The sequence below is a fragment of the Orcinus orca genome, chromosome 12 (genome assembly GCF_937001465.1).
Source record: "Orcinus orca chromosome 12, mOrcOrc1.1, whole genome shotgun sequence".
NCBI classification, from domain to species: Eukaryota; Metazoa; Chordata; class Mammalia; order Artiodactyla; family Delphinidae; genus Orcinus; species Orcinus orca.
In genome coordinates, this window is record NC_064570.1 from 20,038,840 (window position 1) to 20,065,696 (window position 26,857).

Here is a 26,857-nt window from a genome sequence, read left to right on the forward strand (position 1 = left end):
TAACTACTGAGTACTAAAATTATTTGAAGCAAATACATTTTGAAAATCAACTCTAACATTTTTTAGTCTGTAACTAAAATGAAGTTACCAACTTCCTATTTTGTACTTACCTAATTTATACTGAGGTATAAATTCAAATTTCAAATAGAAGATTGGCTGTGGCAGAGTATTCATATAAATTGAAGAAATATTTATTAAGGAATATCATATTCAAGAAGACACTGTGCCCAGGAGTATCAAGAATTTAAAAAAAAGTGTAATTTAAAAATTAAAAAAAAAATTTAACCAAATATATTTTCAAATTCTGAAGTAGTGTGACATTACAGAGAAGGGGGGAGGAGCTCAAATTTATGCCCCAACACTTCTTTTCCAACATATGACAGTGACATTAAAATTATTATCCTAATTATAACTTTCAAATAGTGACAGATGACTTCTCTGAATGGTCGCTATACCTTTTAATTTAGTTTGCAAAAAAATCCATCTTCTGAATTACAATGTAAGTGCATTAACACTCACATGTATTCTCTTCTTAAAACACCAAGGTGCAACTTAATCAAAGCAAGCTTTTAGAGAACCAACACAATACAAAGTAAGGGACTTCCCAAAGGCCTGCTAAATCTGGGGATAGATTTTGATGATCTGGAGGAATGACTGGACAGCATATTTCAGGTAATCCTTCCTAAATTCTCAGGCAAGTGCTGAATGATACCGAGTGGGTGGCAATAAATTTGAGATTATGCTCCCTGCAAGTATACTTCCCAGTAGAATAGTAACTCTATCTATGTAGCTTATTAAATGCAAAGTTATTATGCTTCAACAATCTGGCCATGTAGAGCAGGGCTGATGGACATTTATAAGGAGCCAAATAAAAAGAACACATTTCTAAAGAGAAGTCCAACTCAACTCTCCTAAGATGACCTGAAGAAATGCAGGGGGCTAAGATCACTCTAATGCAAACCCAAGGGCAATCAAACTCCTACAGTTCATCCCCAGAGAATGGTCACAGTGACTTTAAACTGGAGTATGTTCAAAGCAAGTATTACTCAACACTCACAGCCTTAGCCTTTATAAACATAACTTCAGCAGGTCTAGCTTTAAAACATGTGCTCTCCTGATGCTGTTAGAAGGAATTAGTTGCCAAATACAAGCCTGGGTACCAAATTGATGCAACTTGCTTTTTCAGACTTCCAATCATACTATTTTAAATTCAGGGAATATCAAATGAGAACACAATGATAGTTTTAGAATAATGACCTGATGGAAAGGATTAGATAGCTGAATCAATGGGTGATTTAAAATATTCTTAGTTCCTGTTACTAAACACGTTATCTGCATTCTAGAGAATGCTTCTCTTTCTATTCACCAGAGTAAGGTTGTAGTGAATCTAACTCATCCAAAACTGGTATTAAATCATTAAGAACTTAAAATGTGTGGACAGATGGAAGACAAGAACACGCTCCTAATGTCGATGAAAACTGCCCTCTGATTTCTCAAGAGATCATTTCTATTGACCCTGAATGTAACCAACAGCATAACAATATTATGACACTAGTTTTGCTTGAAAATCAATAATGCAGGGTCTGAACTGAATTCATCGTGCTTTATTCAATAGTGGATTTCTGCTCACAGATTCAAAGGCAAAGGAATAATCAGTAAAAGTCACAAACAGTCCTCTAATACTCCTGACAGATTTCTTCACCAGGTGGTAGAGTGCCATGGCAGGTTGCCTGTGTTGCAGCCCACCTGCGCCTGGAGCACAACCTGGCACAAGAAGTGAAGGCTCGCAATTCACAAGAGAACTGGCACAGATTTCAGAGAGACCATCCAATGAACCAGTGGGTATATGATTTGGGGAGACGAAAGAATTCTTTTCAAACACTGGAAAAACATTCTGGGTCTTTTTAGAAAATACTAAGTAACTGTAGTAATATAGAAGAAAAGCAGTGTTTAAAGTCTATCAAAGATGTTCACTTTGGTCAATTTTATGTTATGTAAAATTCACCTCAATTTTTCAAATCCAAAAATAAAAAGGCTATCAAAGAAAAATCTGTCAGAGAAAATGCAAAGTTCCAAAGCAACCACTGATCCATGACTGAATAAAAACAAATATAACTGATTCACAATTGTGATCAGTATCACAAGGCTTGCTCCTGCAAATTATTATGGCTTGTGGTTTAATCCAAAGAGATTTGCTAACAGCTATTTCCTCTCATCTGTGTGAGTCATTTTTATTATTTGAAGATAACTAATAAATTCTCTTCAAATTCCAACCATAAGCCTCGCTTTATTAAGTAGTTCTTAAGTAACAAGGCTAATTATAGTTAACTGTGAGAATTATTTAAGTGATAGTCCAGAGTCAGTAATTTCTTAAATGGTTCAAGATTTCACCTTGATATGCTGTATGGTCCACTATTTATCTAGTTCAGAATAACTGAATGAAACACAGGATTAAATGGTGTATATCCTTAGGGCCAAATGCTGCTACTAATGAGGGATTACCACATGGAGATCCATGAAAACTGTTGCAGGATAGGGGAACAGTGGTGCAAAGGTCTTGTGGTAGGAATGAGTTTGGTGTGCAAGAAAAGAGGTCAATGTGGCTCAAATGTATTGGGTTGGCCAGGGGGACAGGAGTGATTTTTTTTTAAAAAATAATAAGGCCAGAAAGACAAATGGAAGCCTGATCATGCAGGACCTCGTAGGGCAGGTTAAAGGGTTTGAATTTTACTCTACGTGTGATGGGTAGCCTTTAGTGTTTTAAGCAGAGACCTGACATGACTTGATTTATATTGCTAAAAGATCACTGGGGCTGCTTATGTTACTGCAGGAGAGTATGACAGAAGCAGAAAGAACACTTAGATGGCCACTACATTCGTCCAGTTAAAATGGCGTGGCTTTGACTGATTACCTGCGAAGATGGAGAGAAATGGTCTGATTGAGAATATGCTTTGGAGACAGACAAATGTGCTCCCTGATGTGGACCAGATAGGGATGGAGCATGAGACAGGTGAAAAATGAGCAATTAAGCATTATTTACAGGGTTTTATTTTGAGCTAAAAAATTCAGAAACTAATCAGGATGAAGATAACAAGGTGGGAAAGGGTACCACATGAGTACAGAGAAACTCCTAGGCCAGGTGTCTGAAAGGGGAAGCAGTCGGATGGGCTTTCCAGAAGTAATATCTGATTCAACACCGGAAGGAATTTGATAGGAGACTCCTAAAGAGAATACGCTACATAGTCAGAAAGAATAATACTTATGAAGGCTCAGAATGAAAAGATTAGGTCCATACATTTCAGAAACTGAAGAACAGACCAATAATAAAGGAAAGGACTTTTGGAAGTGAGCCGTTGAGAAGTGTGCAATTTTATATGATATACATACTGATTCTTCCCTGAAACTATAGATATACCAGTTTGGGACATTGTGTCGATAAAAGTATTTCTGAACAATCATAAGTTTTTCATACACTTAAACACTATGATCGATTTGTAACAATATTTTAAACAATGTAGTACATTTTTTCTGATCTTCAATTCTCTATCAATATTTTAACACCCTGTAAATGAACACCAGGAAAGAGGCACCTCCTATGTATACTACCCAAGGTGAAGCTTCTGATAAAGGAAATGAAGTGCTCTAATTTGGAACGCCTTTGGAATACTTAGGGTTTCTTAGAGACTCATACATTGAAAGATAGAAGTCATTTTTGTTTAATATCAGAATTGCTTCTAAACTCTTGTAATTATCATGTAAATTCTTCACTGGGAAGGAAACAATTTAGCAAAAGGTTATATTTCTAACCTTATACAGAATCCATAGCTCAAAGTATGAAAGGAATTTATCCTTCCTCACATTTCACACCACTGTGCACAACATTCAACTACTTCTTTTACAAGTTAAATGTAACTAACTAACTAACCTGCTGCTGGTAACGGAAGCACCACAGGTCAAAGGAAGCTGACAACCAGGCTCCTTTTAGTCAGTCATTTGTTCATTCTGCTTGCAGAATATGCAACTGACACAGAACTCATATTATATATCTGAGAAAATAATATAATGTTTCTTACGTAATTTGTATTTTTTCACTCATTTTTCTCCTTCAGCTGCTCTTCCTAGAATCTGCTGAATCTTTCCTCCGTGCTTTACTGTTTTTGTTTTAAGGTAACATTTGAATTTATGTTCTTGTTTACCACCAAGAATCTCACTCGACACATTTGAAAACAGCACGTTTTGGAAGCAGGCAGAAAGTATTAAACACCAGCATTGTACTGCATAATCTATTATATATATTCTATTCCATTAAAAAATTAATGATGGACAAACCAGATTGCCGAGAGCACTTCTAGTGCTAAGAATTTATTGAAAATTCGGAAAAAAGAAAAAGGCTATGGTTCCTAATAAGAGAATCCATCCATTCCTTCCTACAGTAACGAGGTGAGGGAAAGGCAGGAGAAGCTAGTAACAGTCTGACAGATGCTTTTAATAGCAGTGGTCAGAATAAAGAAAACAGTATTTTTAAAAAATATATATGTATGTATATACATACATTTTAATATGTATGTATGTATATATACTTTGTATTTTACAAAATATAGTTAAATCTTAGCACAATTTTTTAAAGTTCCTTTCTCAGTTTTCTGCCTCTTATGCTCCATCAAGGACCCCAAAGCTCATAAGTAACCCACAAACTCAAACGCACTATCATATCAACATATACAACGTTTAGGTGAAAAAACATAGCTATGTTTAACTGTGGAAAATATGTTATCCTCATTTATTCTTTAAACATTTCAAAAGTGTCACTAATGGTGGTGTTACTCTGTTATTTTTTTTAGCTTAAATTTACTCTCTATGCTTTCCATAGAGACCTTTCAATCCATTTACTGCCCACTAGGGAAAAGGATAGTATATAAAGCAGAAGGAAGTCAATCTTGGTACTATTTTGACTACGAAAATGTCATTTCTAAACATTCAAGACTGCCCTCACAACTTTAAAGGAGCTCTCATCTTATGAATTTTTTTGGTAAGGTTCCAATGATACTTTGATGAAAATTCTCTTCAAACCTACATCCTTTATTCAGTATTCATAATACATGGGAAACTGATGTGGCTGTAGCCCATATGGAGGGCAAAGATAGTTCCCAAAGCAGTTGTTGCTCTTTTTGCAAACATAGCTGAGGTTAACCAGAATGAACTAATGGTGAACAACGCAAGAATGAAAGATCTGTCCTCCCAGGACTCATGAATGGAGCTCCCCTGCCCATCACAGCCCTAACTTCCCCACTAGAATGTGAGGACCAGAAGGGCAGGTTGAATTGTCCATTGCCATATCCCCAGCCACAAAACGTTGCCTGCCCATAGCAGGTACCTGATCCATGGTTTGCGAATGAGTCTGGGAATGGATGAAAAAATAATTGAAAGAAAAAATGCATCTGCCACCCTCATGTGGATCAACCCAGAGACACCTTAATAGATTAGGGCTGTTTACTAATATTAACTTTTCAAAACCATTTTTATTTTCTTTTCCTACAAATAATCCAGCCTAATTGCCCTGCAGTGTTGTTATGAAACATAAAAGAGAGTCATGTCAAGGGCCACCCTAGTAACATCATTCTCAAATTCTTCTCTCCCTCAAAAAATGTGTATATGTCTGTCTGTTTACCGACCTGTCTTTCCTAGAGGGCGAGGAAACCCAAATTTTGACCTTTAGAAACACAGTAATATTCCTCTCCTTGGATGTGGGGAGGGAAGAGAAAAGGATGAGGCTCCATTGAAAAGGCAGCTCGTCTTCATTTCCCCTCAATAAAGCCAAAATAGAAAAAGTTAAATATTTTCTCAAAACTTCTGTATTACAGTATGTTCTATGGTCATTTCAATTTCAAATGAAATGACCAACAATGAATGAGTTTCTACTATCCCATAATTCTGCACTTCATTTTTTTTTTTAAAGAGTGCAGGAATTTACTTAAATCTTTGCTGACCTGAATCTCATTGGGATTGAATAAGATTTGGAATGCCAGCAGACCACTGCTATCTTTGACTGTTGTCTTCCGCATGCAATGTAATTGCCCTTTTCAGCTTCATGTCCTTCGGAACTGAAATAGCTTGGATATTTGGGCTTATTAGTTACAAAAGAAAAAGAGATCTTTAAGCAAAAAAATAATGAGTTCAATTACAAGATGGCTTGGATTCTGACAAAGAAAATATTTGAGAGTAAAACTGATTAAACACCAGGACAGGATGTCAAACAGAGCTGCAGAATCATTCCCCCTGAACATTGTTTTAAAAAAAACAAAATAAAACTTTAAAAGTTACTGTCTTCCTTCTTTGTGAGACCCTGACCTTGTAGGATGTCTCCTAAAGCTAGAGTCTATAACAACGTTATTGAGTGTCATGATGGGCAACAATTAAACATCACAAATCCTTCTCTGTAGGCAAAATCTGGTTATTTTCACTGTTGTGGACTTTCAGTATTAAAAAACTGGTACACATTTGTGACAAAAGAGATTGTTCCCAGGAAAACTGCCCTCAAAGTAAAATTAATTAAATTGGTACCGTAATAAGAAGAAAGTGAGTTCCTGTCCTTGGGTCTGGTGGAAGTGAGGGTAGCTTAATCAAGTTTACTAATATGTCTAAGAAAACAAAATGTCTCAGGAAAAAAATGGTGGACAACATAGAAAAGCACAGAGCAGAAGAACAAAATCTGGTAATGTAACAAATCCTTAACAAGGTTCTCCAGAAAAAATAGAAATATATATACACACATCGAGAGAGAGAGATGATTGAGAGGCTTAGCAAGTCAAAACTCCACAGGGTAGGGCTTCCCTGGTGGCGCAGTGGTTGGGAGTCTGCCTGCCAATGCGGGGGACGCGGGTTCGTGCCCCGGTCTGGGAGGATCCCCCATGCCGCGGAGCGGCTGGACCCGTGAGCCATGGCCGCTGGGCTTGCGTGTCTGGAGCCTGTGGTCTCAATGGGGGAGGCTGCAACAGTGAGAGGCCCGCGTACCGCAAAAAAAATAAAACAAAAAATAGATTTAAAAATCCACAGGGTAAGCCATCAGGCTGGAACCCAGGGAAGTGTTGCTGTTCAAGTCTGAAGGCAGTCTGCTGGCCTTCAACTGATTAAATGAGGCCCACCTACATTATGGAAGGTAATCTGCTTTACTAAAAGTCTACTGTTCAATGGTAATCTCATTTTAAAAAGAACACTTCATAGAAACATATAGAATAATGTTTGACCAAATATCTGGGTACTATGGCCTAGCCAAGTTGACACATAAAACTAACCATCACATCTTGTGAGAGAAGAGAAAAATGAACTGTGGGGAAAACAAGAAGCCACTGCAAATGTGTTTTGGGCTACAAATCATCCTTGTTTGTCAGGGACTGACAGGCATATCGGGCAAATGGACTTCAGTGCTAAAACTGGGAAAGTCCAAAGCAAGACCAGACAAGGTCATCCTACGGGGAAAGATATTTCATCAGCCTTTATCCTCATCTAAATCTTACCAATAATTCTTCCAGGCTCTGACCTTCTCCGTTACATTTATATAGGTTCATGGGCGCACCAGTCCTTGGAAAAGACATCCTCCAATATAAATAAATAAATTCATTGTGGTTTATACAGCTGCTTCTTGTGACTTTTGATATTGAGTATTCATCTCTAAGTGTATGGATAAAATCCAGGAGCCAATCCAGCCATGAAAATGTTATCAGAATCACAAACAGCCAGAAAGCCTGTTATAAGTCAGACAACCAGCCTTTACCTAGAAGCCCTTTCTGCAACCTTCAACAAACATGAATGGCAGTGAAACTTTGGAATGACTGAAACAGTATTTCCTAAACTGGTTTCCATGATAAGAACTGGCTCAAGGGGGGAAAAAAATGTTTGAAAAACACTGAGATGAACAAAATAAAATATGTTCTTTACTACAGGACTTTTCATTGCCTTGAATATATAATGTGCATTGCGTGGCACCAAAGGAAGACATAATTTGCAGAATTTTCCAAACTAATTGGACCACAGAAAGCATGTTCATGGTAGACATTTTAATATCTTCCAGAACAGGGTTTAACAGACAGTCAGTTTGTTAAACACAGGCCTAACAAGATATATCAATACATGGGAAACACTTCAGTACATCAAAATATTTCCAGAAACATAACTTCTGGGTCTTCTTCTGCTTATTAATGCTCATAAGTAATTACACAGACTCCAAATTTGTTTTGTATCTTAGTATATGATTCAAATGTTGATTCACTGATGAGTTTCACCTTTAAAGAGAGCATAGATTACTTTTCTTTTTTCACTTTGCCATACTCCCAAACCAGCAAACAAGTATTCAGCAAAGACTGTACAAGGAGATCAAGGACACCATGTGCTGCAGCAGAAGCCCCTCACTTTCTGCTTCCTTAAGGGGCTCACCTGAGGCTTGGTGGGCAACACATCCCTCTACCAGTCAAAATTCACAGGTCGGGAGTCAATGGGATACCTGTCAAATTAATCTGATTGACTTAATCAGCTCCACTGAATTTTTAAAGTTTATATTGACACTTAAACCTCAAAGAGGAACTGAAGGATGAAGTATCAAGGTAAGAGAATAAGATTTGGGGGAAATTGTGTGTTGCAGGTTTGCGGGGGGGATTTCTAACTTGGGGGGGATCTAAATCGAGTAGGATCAAACACACAGAGGTCGAATTCAAGGATGCTGGATAACGTATGTTTATGACAATTTGGATCGATGCTAGTTTGACCCACTGGATATACAAGCTTTAGCACCAGATCAATTTGGAGAGAAGGTCTGAAGACTACTTTAAATATAATACAAGGTATTCATACAAACTCAAAAACACATATTTACTGAAACGAGAAAATAGAAAACTAGTAAAAATATTGAAAATGTCACTACATTGCATGGCACTTAAACTGAGCATTAGCTAATTTTAAATGATTGCTTTCTCCTCCAATGCTGCCAATATTGCCAGCAACAGATGTTGTTACTGCAAATGCTAATTATTATATGCCCTAGCCACCCTCTAGCTCTTGCGCGTGCTCTCTCTCTCTCTCTCTCTCTCTTTTGGTTTGTATTAGCAACTACATCTGTGCATGTATAAACTGCATATGATTTGAAATTGTGTTTTGTGTAGGATGATGTCACCATACCAAAATAACAAAGAGATCACTTATTTTATTCCCCAATGTTAAACACTGTTTTATAAATAGTACTGAATAAAATGAAGTTCATCTATGATCTCTGACCATTGTCACATTTCAGCTTGATGGGGTACAATCAGAATTTATTTCCGTTAGGTTCTAATAAACAAATACCCTCAAAATAAAATGTTAAGACATGGAGAAAAGTCACAGAATATATTCCATGTTAACTTTCCAAGAAAGAGTCACTGCAGTGTGAACTTAAATACTATTAAAACAGGTATACAACTTGAAAATTATTCCTTTTAGCAACTCACAAAGGTAAACATTTACAAAGAAAAGGGAGATCCAAAAGGAGAACAGAAAGCTGTCTGAAATCCTCAAAATAATTTCTTCTGATTAATTTCTAAATATCCTAGATATCAGAAAACTTACTTTACCTCCATTTATACTAATGAAATCTGAAAATAAAAATTTATTACTTCATACCTAGTATTAAGTTCAGTTGTCAGATATAGAAGATGAAGGTTAAAAAAAAATGATGCACACATTAAAGTTAAAGAATTCTGAGATTAGTTGCAAGAAACATGGGCCTGTAGCCTTTTAAAGTAGACGTGACACAATAAATAGAATATTCATTTCTAAGTAACTTTCTACAAGTAATTGACAGGTCATCTCTTGCCGAAGTTATGCTAAGGCAAAAGTTATTCAGTCATAATGAAAGAAGAGTGGGAACAGATCTGGAATTGAAGTTTAACAATGAAATTGCAGGGGAAGTTCTATTATTAATGCCCTGCCTAGCAACTGATATTCTATCCTAATTCATTTCATCAAATGCTTTTGAACATCTGTTATGTGTCAATGCTGGATATCAAGGCTGTGATTTTCATTATATAGCAAACCTTTGACAGATGTGATACAGAATTTTGACACATAGAAAAATCTATTTTTGTTACAAATTTTGTACCTTGCTGTTTTGAATATAACTGTCAGAAATAAGTGATGAATTGAGTAGGTCCTGTGAGGTGGTACAAAGGCAATACAATCAAGTCTAAGACCCAAGAGGTAATATCAAGCTAGTGCCAGAGAGAGATCTTGTGTTCACTGGGAACCTGGAAAAACTTTTTCAGGGCAGTAGAATTTTACTCAATAGCAACAGAGCTGTAGGGGAGCCAAGGATAGACAATGATGAGTGTATCCTTCCATAAACACTATAAGAGACTAGGCTCAGATCAAATATTGGCAGACTTTTTTTTTTTTTTTTTTGCTGCACTGTGCGGCTTGTGGGATCTTAGTTTCCTGAGCAGCGACTGAACCTGGGCCCTCAGCAGTGAAAGCACGGAGTCCTAACCACTGGATCTCCAGGGAATTCCCCAGTTTTCATTTTTTAAAGACTTCAAACATCCTACCAGACTGCAATATTTAGAATCAAGCATCAATTACAAAATGTCCTATCCCTTATACTAAGGAGACAGATGATGGAAGAAGGACGGGTCCTTATAAAGAACCTATCTTTAGTGGAATCATAAGAAGTCACTTGTAATACAGTATGATCTCACTTATCTGTGGAATCTAAAAATACTGAGCTCTTAGAAACAGAAAGTACAGTGGTGGTTGCCAGGGGCTAAGGAGTACGGGTATGGGGAGATGTTGGTCAGAGGGTATAAGCTTTCAGTTACAAGAGGAATAAATTCCAGGATCTACGGTACAGCACAGTGACTAAAGTTAACAATACCTTATTAATGTTATATGTCAATCATACCCGCACATCAGCCTATAATTTTATGAAGTGTTAAAATAACATTCAATTTTTAATTATTAAAACCTTAAAATCAGGTCATTGATTTCTTAAGACTAGATCATTCATAATTAGGTAGAAGTTACACCTACTTCCCAGTCTTTTTTTCTCTCATAATCCCGTTTGGCTTTTCTGAAGACCATTAGGGGAGGTACAGCTACAACATTTTTGGGAGACGTGCTACATTTGTGTGTTATGTAGGTCCTTGCCATGCAGAGTCTGCCTCATGGACAACTCTCAGAGATATGAATTACCACAACTACCACATAGATGTGGAAACAGAGTTCATACAGCTTGAAAGTGACAAAACAGTGTGATCAAAAATCAAAGGCTCTGGAATTATATGGAAACAGAACTAGAGATAAAGATGCAGGGGTAGACATAATTCATATTCTGGAAGGTCTTACATTTCAACTATATCTAAAATCATTTAATTCAAACATTTTATTTATTTAAATCTTAGGAGAATATGAATATTGATACACTACTCCTGTGTCAGGAGTGGACTAGACCCTTTTAGAATTAATTAAAAATATATGTGGGGCTTCCCTGGTGGCGCAGTGGTTGAGAGTCCGCCTGCCGATGCAGGGGACACAGGTTCGTGCCCCGGTCCGGGAAGATCCCACATGCAGCGGAGTGGCTGGGCCCGTGAGACATGGCCGCTGGGCCTGCGCGTCCGGAGCCTGTGCTCCGCAATGGGAGAGGCCACAGCGTGAGAGGCCTGCGTACCGCAAAAAAAAAAAAAAAAAAAAAAAAAAAAAAATATATATATATATGTGAATTCCCAAGAAAATATTAATTGTTTAAATAATGTTACCACTATGCTCACAACTTCTACTTTTATTTTGAGGACTAACAGATATATCTGTGAATCCACATCTTTTAGAAATCACTAGAATATCTGATTTTTTTCATAAGATGTCAGAACCTTTTACTGTAGGAACTGAGATTTGCTATTTTGCTCTCAAATACTTAGGAAACTATTTACTTCATAACTTCAATGATGGAACTGCTTCCTAAGAAACTTGAATTCCGTAACATCAAATAGATGTTGACCAAGGGTGGAAATATCAAACAGTTGTGAAACAGCTCAAAGGAAATTGAAATTTTGTCATAGACAAAGGGCCAATAAATATAAGGAAAAATTGTTACAAGTAATCAGTGATTGCAGTGTAAAACTATTTATCAAATTGGCAAATATTTAAAAATTATAAAAGTCTTGGCTAACAACAGTACGATGAAACCAATATTCTCATACACTATAGGAGTATATTTGTGGACAGCCACCTGACAGTGTACAGCTTTTGATCCAGCAGAGCCACTTATATGAACTCATCCTAACAAAAAAATCACAATCCATTACAGTCAAAGGTTTATACAGAAAGAATCCATTGCAGCATTGTAAGGTCAAAATTAGAAAAAAGTCATTTGTCCAGTTCACATAGTACAATGGAATATCTAACACTACCATAAAAAAAAAATCATGATTTTTCAATATAAAGAAATATAAAAATGCTTATAAAATACTATTATGAAAGGAAAAAATCAATATTCAAAAAGGCAAAAGCCATGATATAAATATGATTCCAAATTTGTATACATATGCTTTATACAAATACATTTATACAAAGAAAAGAAAAGTAAAATGAAATAGAGGAAGATGTTAATAACATTCCCTCCTGAGCAGCTGAATTAACTGGTAAGTTTTATTTTCTTCCTCCTTTCTTTGTGCATTTTACAAGAAGAGCACTTTCTTTTTAATATATCCAGGAGTAAAAATATAAATGCTATCTTTAAAACTAATGAAATCTTCTTCAATTTGCCAAACAAAATTAAAGGTGGTTTGCTATACGTGCACATGCATGTTTAAAAGCTGACTATCATTACTGTCTTTGACAACAGTATAATTCACAGCTTTTTCTAAAAAACAATTTTTATATCAACTTCCAGACGAAAAACCAAGGCTCAGCAAGGTAAGTGACATACCCATTTCATTCAATACAGCTTTTATGTACAGAAAGATAACTCCCTCACTCCCCCTCCAGGGTTCCCTCCACTATCCCTCACTGTTTCAGAAGTAAAGTCATTGCTCAGTACCGGGCGGGTGATTGGTTCCAGGACCATCAGAGATAGCAAAATCCATGGATGCTCAAGTCCCTTATATAAAATAGCACAGTATTTGCATATAACCTATGCACATTCTCCCATCGTCCCGCATACTTCAAATCATCTCTAGATTACTTATAATATCTAATACCATGTAAATGCTATGTAAATACTTGTAAATACACTCTAAGTACTATGTCAATAGTTGCTGCGTGCACCACAAATTCAAGTTTTGCTTTCTGGAAATTTCTGGAATTTCTCTTTTCAAAGATTTTTGAGCTTTGGCTACATGGATACAGAACCCGTGGGTAATGAGGGTCAACTATATCTTAATTCTTATTTAATCTCCCAAAAGATAATATAACATGGAGAAATATTTAAATGAGTCCCCTTCCTCAATTCCTTCCAGCCCTAGCCTACCACCCCATTTCCTGATACACACTTGTCCTGCATAGGTATATATCAGGAAATGGGGTGGTGGCTTCCCAGTCTTCAATTCTTGGCTTTTATTAAAGGAAACATTCTACTGTTTTACACAGTGCTTTGAGCCTCAAATGAGGTTTCTCCCAGATTGCAATAAATATTTGTTAATTTTGATTTAATTTAAAGAGCAGGGAGGTTAATCAAGAGCAATTAAGAGCACAAACATGTTATAAATAAATAAATACATTTTGAAATCTCCCAACTCTTCCAGTTATTTATAGTCTCAGAATATGCCATTCCAATTCAGACTTACAACACAGTATAAAATGTGTTCCACACAATTTTCAGTAAATAAGGAGCAACTCTAGGTTTCAAATATTACAATTTCTATCATTCTTTCACCAGATGAGAAACTTCAGTTATCTGGCAATGGGAAAAGTGTTATGTATATTGACGTATCAAACACAAAAAGCTTAAAGATAATAGCATGTGTCCTGAAAGAACCACACCACGTGTGATTAAGTCAAATTATAAAGCAGCACCTTTAAACAGCAACTCAGAAGAAATGCGAAAATTAAAACAAAAAGATGCAAATATGAATGGTCTTTGTAATAACCTGTTAGGAGTAAATCGCTTTTGTGATAAAAGTTTATGCGTCTTTCCCGAGCAGGATTAAGAAATTAAGAATTTCGTCTTCATAAACTTCTACCAACCTCGACAAATGTGAAAGTCAAAGACATTATGTCAACACCCAAAATGAAAAGGCCCCATTCATTTCAACGAAAGTTACCAGTTCCAAATAGGATTTGGAAAATCTTGTTAAGTAGGGGTACAAACCAAACTCTCCTATTAGACTGAATTTTAAAGAATGAATGCTTTCATAGAGGACAATTTTCTTTCTAATCTCTACAGGAATTAGTAAACTGTAAAAAATGAGGGTATCAAGACTTTCCCGCCTTGTGAAGTCACAAACTTTTGCAGTAGGCATGTGCAGCTTTTGTAAAAGGAAAAATGAGAGTTTTAAAATGCCTTTCATTCAAATTGAAATGAGCTAAAAGAATGAAAAGCTACAGAGCAAATATTTATCATCAGGTAAATCAAGACACTTTTAAGCTATTTTGTATTTGTCACAGTCTTAAGTTAACAAAATGTGAAAAATGCACAGAGAGCAACTGATTTTTTTAAAAGCTCAACAGTTAAGTCTGCAGAGCTTCAAGTAATCTTTTCAACCATTATCATAGTAGAGCTGCTGCTGCTTTTTGAAACATTTTATCATGATATATTAAAGCACAGATGATAGCTGAAAGAATAGTAAGTAAAATAAACACTCATATACTGACTACCAGATTTAATAACTGGTTAGATGCTACCATATGTGTTTTACCTAAAGAGATATATTTTTATTTATTTATTTATTGGGAATCATCTTCAGGTAAATCATTCATACCAGCTACTTGATTCATTTGCTGTCAGTCCATCTCAAGAACCTATAAAATATACTTTTATAATATAGGCCCATAAAATCCAAAAATAGAATATACCCTTATCAAAACAATTCAACCATCGCCACTATTAGTAGGTCCTAAGACAAATCACTTAACCTCTCTAAGCCTGTCTTCTCACCTTTAAAAAATGAGGGCACTCAACTTGAAAATATCCACTGTCACCATTGGTTACAAGGCTTTATCATTTCAATACCCACAAGAAAACTTCTCTCACTGGCTTATTCAATCTGCATATGAAATTCAGAGAAACCTTAAAACCCCTAAAAGGTGCAAGACAACTGGTCAGAAGCAGCCCTCTACCCCAACGCTCAGTCCTAAGGATGCACTTCTAGAAATCACTCCAAATTTACAGCGAGGGTGACATTTGGCACAAGTAAATTATTGAACTATTTAATTGTCATAAAGTGTTGATCCTCAACCACATGACTTCCTGAGATTTTGGTTTACATTATAATTTCTCCAATCTTTCAATAGCTTCCTATCAAGATTTGCTGCTCAGCTTTTATAAATAAGCATAATAGGTCATTAGGCTTCCATTAGAAACAATTACTTCAAAAAGAGCAAATGTTGCCCTTTGTTTACCACCACACCACGTATCTCCCACAATGACAGGCTATGTAATGAAGCAACTCAAGATTTGCTTCAAATATTAATGCAAAATAGCACCCAGTCATTACAGTCATTAATTCAAGTTATTCAGTACCTATCAAAACCTCACTCTCAAAACAGAGATTAGGCAAAAATCATCTGAGAATCATCAGAAAGTTTAATTATTGAAATTCAAGAAAGATCTTCCTCAAGCCTCCCCAAATCTTCCCTGTGCCCACCAGCATCTGAGATAATGTGTAGATTATAAAAATTATGGCTGCCCTAATTCTGGATTAAATAGAAATTTCAGAATATTTCTTATGACTAGATAACTACTGCCTCAGGGGCCACTAGGCCTGCTCAGAAGACATGGTCCCTTTCATGTAGCTCCAATGTGAATCTAAGTTGTTTGGAAATTGTATGATTTTGCTGGCAGAGAATGTATCTTAATATGGAAGCTGGCTTGGTGCCCTAGAAAGGAAGAAGAATGAAACGACCCTGCAGTGCAGAAAGATACGTGGTGGTTGGTATTCAACATTCTGCCACCTGAGTTGAGACTAACGGAAGCTTTTTTTTTTTTTTTTTACATGTTACCAAGATTTTATGTAATGCAGAAAAGTACAAAAATGAAAGTGAAAAACAATCATCAGATTCTTTCATTAAGAAATAACGCAGTAGTAAACATTACTTAAAACATTTTTCAATTAAAATAAGGAGGAAGAGTGAAAGATAAACTTCTCTACAAGTGAGGTAATATAACCCTATTTCTAAATACAATTTTTTTTAACATCTTAATTGGAGTAAAATTGCTTTACAATGGTGTGTTAGTTTCTGCTCTATAGCAAAGCAAATCAGTTATACATATGTTCCCATATCTTTTCCCTCTTGCATCTCCCTCCCTCCCACCCTCCCTATCCCACCCCTCTAGGTGGTCACAAAGCACCGAGCTGATCTCCCTGTGCTATGCGGCTGCTTCCCACTAGCTATCTATTCTACGTTTGGTAGTGTGTATATGTCCACGCCACTCTCTCACTTTGTCACAGCTTACCCTTTCCCCTCCCCACATCCTTAAGTCCATTCTCTAGTAGGTCTGTGTCTTTATTCCCGTCTTACTCCTAGGTTCTTCATGACCTTTTTTTTTTTTCTTAGATTCCATATATATGTGTTAGCATACGGTATTTGTTTTTCTCTTTCTGACTTACTTCACTCTGTATGACAGACTCTAGGTCCATCCACCTCACTACAAATATCTCAATTTCGTTTCTTTTTATGGGTGAGTAATATTCCATTGTATATATGTGCCACATCTTCTTTATCCATTCATCCGATGATGGACACTTAGGTTGCTTCCATGTCCTGGCTATTGTAAATAGAGCTGCAATGAACATTTTGGTACATGACTCTTTTTGAATTATGGTTTTCTCAGGGTATATGCCCAGTAGTGGGATTGCTGGGTCATATGGTAGTTCTATTTGTAGTTTTTCAAGGAACCTCCATACTGTTCTCCATAGTGGCTGTATCAATTTACATTCCCACCAACAGTGCAAGAGTGTTCCCTTTTCTCCACACCCTATCCAGCATTTATTGTTTCCAGATTTTTTGATGATGGCCATTCTGACTGGTGTGAGGTGATATCTCATTACAGTTTTGATTTGCATTTCTCTAATGATTAATGATGTTGAACATCCTTTCATGTGTTTGTTGGCAATCTGTATATCTTCTTTGGAGAAATGTCTATTTAGTTCTTCGGCCCACTTTTTGATTGGGTTGTTTGTTTATTTGTTATTGAGCTGCATGAGCTGCTTGTAAATCTTGGAGATTAATCCTTTGTCAGTTGCTTCATTAGCAAATGTTTTCTCCCATTCTGAAGGTTGTCTTTTGGTCTTGTTTATGGTTACATTTGCTGTGCAAAAGCTTTTAAGTTTCATTAGGTCCCATTTGTTTTTATTTCCATTTCTCTAGAAGGTGGGTCAAAAAGGATCTTGCCGTGATTTATGTCATAGAATGTTCTGCCTAAGTTTTCTTCTAAGAGTTTGATAGTGTCTGGCCTTACATTTAGGTCTTTAATCCATTTTGAGTTTATTTTTGTGTATGGTGTTAGGGAGTGTTCTAATTTCATACTTTTACATGTACCTGTCCAGTTTTCCCAGCATCACTTATTGAAGAGGCTGTCTTTTCTCCACTGTATATTCTTGCCTCCCTTATCAAAGATAAGGTGACCATATGTGCGTGGGTTTATCTCTGGGCTTTCTATCCTGTTGCATTGACCTATATTTCTGTTTTTGTGCCAGTACCATACTGTCTTGATTACTGTAGCTTTGTAGTATAGTCTGAAGTCAGGGAGCCTGATTCCTCCAGCTCCATTTTTTGTTCTCAAGATTGCTCTGGCTATTCGGGGTCTTTTGTGTTTCCACACAAATTGTAAAATTTTTTGTTCTAGTTCTGTGAAAAATGCCAGTGGTAGTTTGATAGGGATTGCATTGAACCTGTAGATTGCTTTGGGTAGTAGAGTCATTTTCACAATGTTGACTTTTCCAATCCAAGATCTTGGTATATCTCTCCATCTATTTGTATCATCTTTAATTTCTTTCATCAGTGTCTTATAATTTTCTGCATACAGGTCTTTTGTCTCCTTAGGTAGGTTTATTCCTAGATATTTTATTCTTTTTGTTGCAATGGTAAATGGGAGTGTTTTCTTAATTTCACTTTCACATTTTTCTTCATTAGTGTATAGGAATGCCAGAGATTTCTGTGCATGAATTTTGTATCCTGCTACGTTACCAAATTTATTGATTAGCTCTAGTAGTTTTCTGGCAGCATCTTTAGGATTCTCCACGTAGAGTATCATGTCATCTGCAAACAGTGACAGATTTACTTCTTCTTTTCTGATTTGGATTCCTTTTATTTCTTTTTCTTCTCTGATTGCTGTAGCTAAAACTTGCAAAACTATGTTGAATAATAGTGGTGAGAGTGGGCAACCTTGTCTTGTTCCTGATCTTAGTGGAAATGCTTTCAGTTTTTCACCATTGAGGACGATGTTGGCTGTGGGTTTGTCATATATGGACTTTATTATGTTGAGGAAAGTTCCCTCTATGCCTACTTTCTGCAGGGTTTTTATCATAAATGGGTTTTGAATTTTGTCAAAAGCTTTCTCTGCACCTATTGAGATGATCATATGGTTTTTCTCCTTCAATTTGTTAATATGGTATATCACGTTGATTGATTTGCGTATATTGAAGAATCCTTGCATTCCTGGAATAAACCCCACTTGATCATGGTGTATGATCCTTTTAATGTGCTGTTGGATTCTGTTTGCTAGTATTTTGTTCAGGATTTTGGCATCTATTTTCATCAGTGATGTTGGCCTGTAGTTTTCTTTCTTTGTGACATCTTTGTCTGCTTTTGGAATCAGGGTGATGGTGGCCTCGTAGAATGAGTTTGCGAGTGTTCCTCCCTCTGCTATATTTTGGAAGAGTTCGAGAAGGATAGGTGTTAGCTCTTCTCTAAGTGTTTCATAGAATTCACCTGTGAAGCCATCTGGTCCTGGGCTTTTGTTTGTTGGAAGATTTTTAATCACAGTTTCAATTTCAGTGCTTGTGATTGGTCTGTTCACATTTTCTATTTCTTCCTGGTTCAGTCTCGGCAGGTTGTGCATTTCTAAGAATTTGTCCATTTCTTCCAGGTTGTCCATTTTATTGGCATAGAGTTGTTTGTAGTAATCTATCATGATCCTTTGTATTTCTGCAGTGTCAGTTCTTACTTCTCCTTTTTCATTTCTAATTTTATTGATTTGAGTCTTCTCCCTTTTTTTCTTGATGAGTCTGGCTAATGGTTTATCTATTTTGTTTATCTTCTCAAGAACCGGCTTTTAGTTTTATTGATCTTTACTATCATTTCCTTCATTTCTTTTTCATTTATTTCTGATCTGATCTTTATAATTTCTTTCCTTCTGCTAACTTTGGGGTTTTTTGTTTTTCTTTCTCTAATTGCTTTAGGTGCAAGGTCAGGATGTTTATTTGAGATGTTTCCTGTTTCTTAAGGTAGGATTGTATTGCTGTAAACTTCCCTCTTAGAACTGCTTTTGCTGCATCCCGCTGGTTTTGGGTCGTCGTGTCTCCATTGCCATTTGTTTCTAGGTATTTTTTGATTTCCTCTTTGATTTCTTCAGTGAGCACTTGCTTATTAAGTAGTGTATTGTTTAGCCTCCATGTGTTTGTATTTTTTACAGATCTTCTCCTGTAACTGATATCTAGTCTCATAGCATTGTGGTTGGAAAAGATACTTGATATGATTTCAATTTTCTTAAATTTACCAAGGCTTGATTTGTGACCCAAAATATGATTTATCCTGGAGAATGTTCCATCAGCACTTGAGAAAAATGTGTATTCTGTTGTTCTTGGATGGAATGTCCTACAAATATCAATTAAGTCCATCTTGTTTAATGTATCATTTAAAGCTTCTGTTTCCTTATTTATTTTCATTTTGTATGATCTGTCCATTGGTGAAAGTGGGGTGTTAAAGTCCCCTACTATAGGAGCTTCCCTGGTGGTGCAGTGGTTGAGAGTCCGCCTGCTGATGCAGGGGACACGGGTTCGTGCCCTGGTCTGGGAAGATCCCAGTGCCGTGGAGCGGCTGGGCCCATAAGCCATGGCCGCTGAGCCTGCGCGTCCAGAGCCTGTGCTCTGCAACGGGAGAGGCCACAACAGTGAGAGGCCCGCGTACCGCAAAAAAAAAAATAAAGAAAAAGAAAAAAAAAAAGCTATTTAAAATGCAATCCTGTAGAATGGTTTCAATTTTTTTTAGTTAATTGGAAAACCATTACATCATATCTGATGATACTGCTTTTAGCTAAAAGTCATTGATAGCATAAGTTTTCTGATTAACAAAATGTTAATTTGATAACTTTTAAAAAATAATTTTAAGATACACATTGACTTGGGGAGCTGTGGCGAAACAGAGATCAGGGAGTCATGTAAAGAGTGGTGCTGCTTTTGGAAGCCACAGGAAAACATCTGATGACAAGTAGGGATGTAGGTACTGTCTCTCTTGACCTGCCTCACTTTCAGCTGTAATCTCAACCCGTTGAAAAAGCACAGAAACAGAGCGAAAGTAAGGGAAGTAATCTGCCCAGGTGTCCATACAGCCCTGAGGCAACATACCCAGGACATCGATGGAGGTGGATGAGATGTAGGCAAATCCGTCCACATTTGGCACTTTTTTCCCTAAATACCTCAGGCTTCACAAATGTTTTGAACTAACCAAGCCGTGTTTCTCACATAACCGAGAAGAGACAGTGCTCATGTGATCAACTGGAGTTCTACCTCCAGGCGAGAGACCTCTGACCTTTCCTATGGTTCAAACAATATGTGTGTGATTTGAGTACGGAAAGAAACTGAGGGAATCTGAGAGTTGACCTTCAAATATATATATCTCAATACTCAGAACATGACAAAGTAAAGTTCCATTGCCCTAGAACACTCGAGGATTGAATTATTCAAGGAATGCAGAATCTTCCAAGAAAAAAAAAAGGGAGGGAAAGGTGGGGAGGAAGCATAAAATTTAACTATATGGGGTATAAATCATTTGAACAACACCATTCCACTCTGTGTCTTCTTTAAAAACACATAATCATCCTTAACTACCTCTAAATAAAGGGGACCCCCACACGTAGATGAAAAGTGGTATGTAAACATACTTCTTCAGTGAATCTGAAAATCTGTTCAGAGATGATTTGCCTTTGTCATCATATACCTTTGCTTTTCGGCACCATAAGCCTTCACATAGCTCTCTGTTGTCTACATGCGAACACGAACACACACACACACACACACACACAGCAAGACTTTTGTAGACACCACCCATCAATCAGATTGCTAGGTAGAATCTTCTGGTCTCTGTTCACAGAGTGCTCAGAGGCAGCTGCTCTGATACCACAGGAGACATGGTTTTTCGGGGATGACTTTGAGATCAGCACTGCTCTGAAAGCCTGAGTGCTCCAGAAGACTAGGTTAAGAATAGTCAGAGTTTCACTGTACGGATGAATCAGTAGCACCAAAATGTGTGTATATACCACAAAGAGAATAAAAGACTACCAACTAGGGTGCAAGAAGAGAACAGCAGAAAATAAGAACAAAATTACACTTTACTAATATTTAACGTGGAATCTTACCATGGCATATACGTATAATTTTTATATGAATATATATATAATATATATATATACACACACACATATATTTAAAGTATTTTTACTGATAGGACTACTTGATCAAAAGGTTTGGAGGTGATCAAAACCATGTAAGCTAAAGTGAGTTATGTATATATATATGCAGGCAAATAGAAGTTATATTACTTAAAAATTTTTAAATGCTTAAATAATGAGGAATTCAATTTATAACACTAGTTTTATATTTTTCTTATTTTTCTATAATGGCTCATATCTCAATCCACTTTACAAAAAGCTGCTTTTACCATGTCCTCAATTAATAAATATTTTATGAAAATTGGCACTAAGGAAAAGAATGGTACTTATAAAACAAATTTATTCAGCGTTTACTGCAAAGATTTAGTGATGAAACAGCCCAAAATAATCAGGTAACAGTGAAAACAAATTAAAAGTCAACTTTATTTTTTAATCATTTACATTCACCTTTGCTTTTACTGTGCTCTAGTAGAAGAAAAATTATTTTTATAGAATTAATATTTTAAAGGAACTAAGCAATCAACACCATATCTGGAAAAATTAGCATCCAACATAAGGTGATTTTAGGTCATCAGGGCAATTTCAATGCTGCTAATTATATCTTCAAGTAAGCAGGACTTATGTTTCAGTACCCTGTCAAATTTTATGGGATGTATGACCAGGAAGAAATAGTTTTAAACGTAAAAAATACAAGTGAAAGTGTAAGTAGGTTAAGAGAAGGGGAAAGGGATATTTTAACTCCAAGAGCTATAAATTCCAAGTGTCTCTTTTCATTCCTCCCTAATCTTCAAAACGTACAGGAAAAAAACACAAAATGAGAATATTCAACACAGATTTCCAAATGTGTCATACATAAGCTATTTTCCTATAGACGAAAGATGCATGAACATAAGCAAAGAAAGATAAGGTATCACAGAGGAAAAAGTCTGATGAAAGACTGAATTTCCATATAATACGTAAAAGCAGAGATCCTATAAGAGGAATAAAAAAGGGGATAAAATATTAACAGACACTGGATTTCAAAACACAAATATGAATTTAAAATAGTCATGTCTCCTAACACTCTTCCCCATTCATTTCAGTCTGTAAATGTATTTACAATAGACTGCCTCTACATTTTTATGAAGAAACACTGAACCTTTAGCATTTCCTTTCTAAGAAACTAAATTTAGAGAATGTAGAAGGTATAGGAAGAGATAGTCATGATAGCATTTAAAATTTAAGGGGAAAAGAATTTATAGTGTCTTAAAGTAAATGAATAGCAAACTTATCTAAACTTTTAAGTATTACACATAGACTACTGATAATTAAAATACAGTTAAATACTTTCAATTGGTATACTTTACCCATGTCAGTATTTGAGATGGCAACTGTTAATTAATATGCAATTCTGCAACTAAAACTTTTATTCATGTTATATGACCTAATATAGTTCAGTAATTAAGATCAGTTTTCAAAATATAACCAATCAAATAAAATATATTTATTTCATAGTAATTTTGCCACTTCCTATTTTAAATTTCTGGTTCTTGAGCCAAATTTCATGTATCACTGCCTTATATTGACACCTGCTGGAAAGTACTGGAATTGTAGATCTCTCATTTCGTTATCTGTATAGTTGTAAATCTTGCTTTTGAGAAAAGAAATGTGAAAGATAACATCTTAACTGAGAATAATACAAATTTTAATATTCTAAGAAAAAAAGTAACACTTAATTCCAAACATTTAAATTTAATGGTTTCTGTAGAAAATTATAAATCTCAAGAAGTCTGCCCAAAGAGTATTTCTGTTGGGAATTAACTTATCCAATGACTTCATTAACTTAACTTGTGCTAATTTGGGGTATGATTATGAAACTAATTAAGCAAACTTCTCCAGTATTTGAACTTCCACTTTTCACCTTAAACTATCTTAATACCTTGGTCACATGACTTGAGGAAAATACCTAATTTTGTGAAAGTATGCATACAAATGGATCAGAAAAATGATCCAGCTAATAAAACAATATTCATACCTGTAGATTAAAAGGATAAAATAACATGCATTAGTGAATGAGCTTTTCTTCTCTATTTTCAAAACTGCTTGTTCATGAACTACATAAACATTTTACCAGAATAAATTTATTCTCTGAAGTGCACCAAAACACAAAATATTAAAATAAATAATTTATGAATTCTTACAAATGAATAAATTAAGTTGTATTAAGTTTTAATTAACTTCTTATGCAAATGAAAACACTTCTAAGTATCTCTGCAAAGAATGCTCACTACCTTAATCTGTCTCCTAAAACTTTTCAGAAAAAAAAAGATTCCAGACAGAAATACATTTAATTGACCAAACTGTTAGAAATAAGAATATATGACAGAGTTAATAAAATTCTGCTTTTCCCCTCTAATCCACTACCATATAATAAGCAGGACCTAGGTGCTCAGACATGTCCTATTTTATAACATCAGAAAAATAACATTGTCCTAGAGACAGTTGTTACAATTACAAATGAGTTTGGGCAGCTAATAGGGCAACAAGATACATTCTTGCGAATGGCACTAAGAACATGAAATAAAGGAAGAATATTGTACTGCAGTGCTGGATAAATTGCTTTAGCATTCCGGTTATAATTCCTCCCTTCCTTTCTTAAATCACTCCAATTTCTGACAAAGTAATGAGCTAGTATGAACCTAGTTTAAATAAAACAAAACAATGATCAAAAATATAATAGCTAACTTTTTAAAAAAATATAGGAGCTCATTCAATGTTTTATGTTTAGGATGACGTAGTATTTGAAATTTGCAACTGTCAAACAAGTTGCCTTCTGAAAGTGTACTTAATCCACCTGTCCAAATAAAATGCAGTTCTTCACGTTTAACTATAGTATATGAAGATTCAAGAATATGGGGAATAAGTATTTTACCATAAGATGAAGTCCAGTAGTTCCTAAAATGTGTTTTATTTTTTTTAAATTGATAAACAATTAACTACAGAGAGAGGAACAGTTTTTAAGTAACCTACTCAAAGATTATTTTAAACTTTTTAAAAATTTACTGACATTTACTTAAGATTAATTTGCCATTTACTATTAAGACCATAAGTATCTCAGAGGTAACAGGTCTTAATGAATGTAGTTTTGCTGTATTTTCTCTAAACAGTTCACTAGCCCTTCTCAAAAAAACAAGATTTTGTCAATTGCAAAATAAAATATGCACTAAAATAGTACTTGTTCCTGATTCTTAAACAAAATTTAATTAAGCAATTCACTTTAATGGCTTTCACAGTCAGTCACTAAGAAAAGGAATCTTTCCCTGATAAGAACCCTGAAAGATTAGATTTTAGATCCTGAGAAGCAGTAGAATTGTCTGACACCAGAGATCCTCATTTTCAATCACTCAGTTACCTTACAGAGCTTCTGATATCGAGGAGAAGAAACTGCCATCCTTTGTAAACGATGTAACAAAACCACAACTTTCTGCAGAGACGTTCTCACCACAGCCATCATTTTAAGTTTACCACACTTCTGCAGACACCTCACAATTTGCATTATAAATGAAGAGCAATGATCATTTCCTCCCGGTCACTGGACAATGATTTGCCAGTTCTCTGAGCATGCTCGTTTCCAGGAAAGCATTTGAAAAATACAGGGGACTTAGGTGCTAGGCAAATGAAGGCTGGTATTCCTTCAACTTCTTCTCAATTTAAAAAACATACACAAACGCCACCCAGAAAGCCCCCAGTAGATGCTCACAGCCAGTACTTGCTCAGCCCGGCACGGCCAGACAATGAAGCAAGTTGTTGGGCAGCCAAAACGCTGCCTGCTGCGGGCGAGGAGTGTGCTCAGTAGCCAAAAAGGATATTAAGTGAAACATTAAAGCTGCAGATACAAAGCAGACATCCCCTGGGAGCAGAGAGTCAACACATCACCAAGATGCATGCCTTGTAGCGGGCTTATATTAAGCGATCGAGTGGCATTCACTCTCTCTAAAGAGGGATGCGTTTGCTCCCCGACTAAATGCGGCTCTGGCTGTGTTCTGTGGGATGAGTGAATAGAGCCCATTACAAATCTTGAGCAGAACAGAAGGGTACTGGACTCTAATATCAGCCCAGATGCTGAATGCTAATAAATCACCTCCACACAGGTCTCAGAACAAGATCATGTAAAACAAAACAAAAAATACCTGCAGGGGGTGTGTGGCTTTACCTAAGATACCCTAAAAGCAGAGTCATCTACAGGCTCTCAGATGCTTGCTTAGGAGGAAAGCCATCAGAAATCGAATTTCCAGTGTTAGGTTAAGACTCCTCTAATTAAACAGTAAGGTTAAAAAAAATCAACAAAGTCTGTAATTGACTACTAACATTCCAAATTATCACATTTCCCCTTAGACAGAATCTTCATCTCATTTTATTTGCCATAAAGCTGTTTTACTTTTATGAGTAAGAAATATAAGACAGTATATAAATATATATATATATAGAGAGAGAGAGAGAGAGAGAGGGAGATAGATATAGATATATATCATATAGATAGAAAAACGCAGTACAGAATTTTGGGGTTTTCTGTTTATATGTATACATTTCAGATAATATTTTCTACTTCAGCTTGAATACCATTATAAATATCAATTGGGGTAAAGCACTGTTAGGAAATAAGCAAAATAACCCAGAATGATTAAATGACTGGGCCAAAGGGCACAGCCAGAAATAGAACCCAGAGGTTTCCCATTATCAGTGTCCTGCTCAAATTAATAACCTGGGTAAGTCTGCATTTTCACCTTTCTCTACTATTGTCATGATTTTTTAAAAGAAATGCAGCATTTAAAAATATTTGTTTCTCTTCTTTACTTTTCCTGCCTTCTCAGTCCTTCAATTTTAGAATGACTTAAAGCCCTAAATTGGGTCTTACAGGGTTGTGTTTATCAAACAGTGTTTTTGTGGGCTTCTGCTTGTCTACTTTTTCCCTGCAGCTCTATACTGAGAACCTATACTGCCTCCCTCTGGATAGGCTAACGCTGTCAAAATATCTACATAAAGCCAAAATCGGAAGAGGTCATCAACGAATGATGTAATTAAAAATAGCAATTTATT

General features: G+C 35.9%; 1 protein-coding gene across 9 annotated transcripts in view; it reads right to left on the reverse strand.

The window, feature by feature from the left end:
* The window catches only part of UTRN (utrophin), a 1,623,662-nt gene that overhangs the window by 1,332,442 nt on the left and 264,363 nt on the right, over positions 1-26,857 (reverse strand). The window contains exon 1 of one of the 9 annotated variants that reach the window (XM_033405689.2): positions 25,173-25,727. The exons of the other annotated variants lie outside the window; for them this stretch is intronic. Coding sequence (XP_033261580.1) covers positions 25,173-25,316 — 144 coding nt within the window. The 5' untranslated portion in view covers positions 25,317-25,727. Of the gene's footprint in view, positions 1-25,172; positions 25,728-26,857 lie in introns of those variants that run through there. 9 annotated transcript variants of the gene reach the window in all.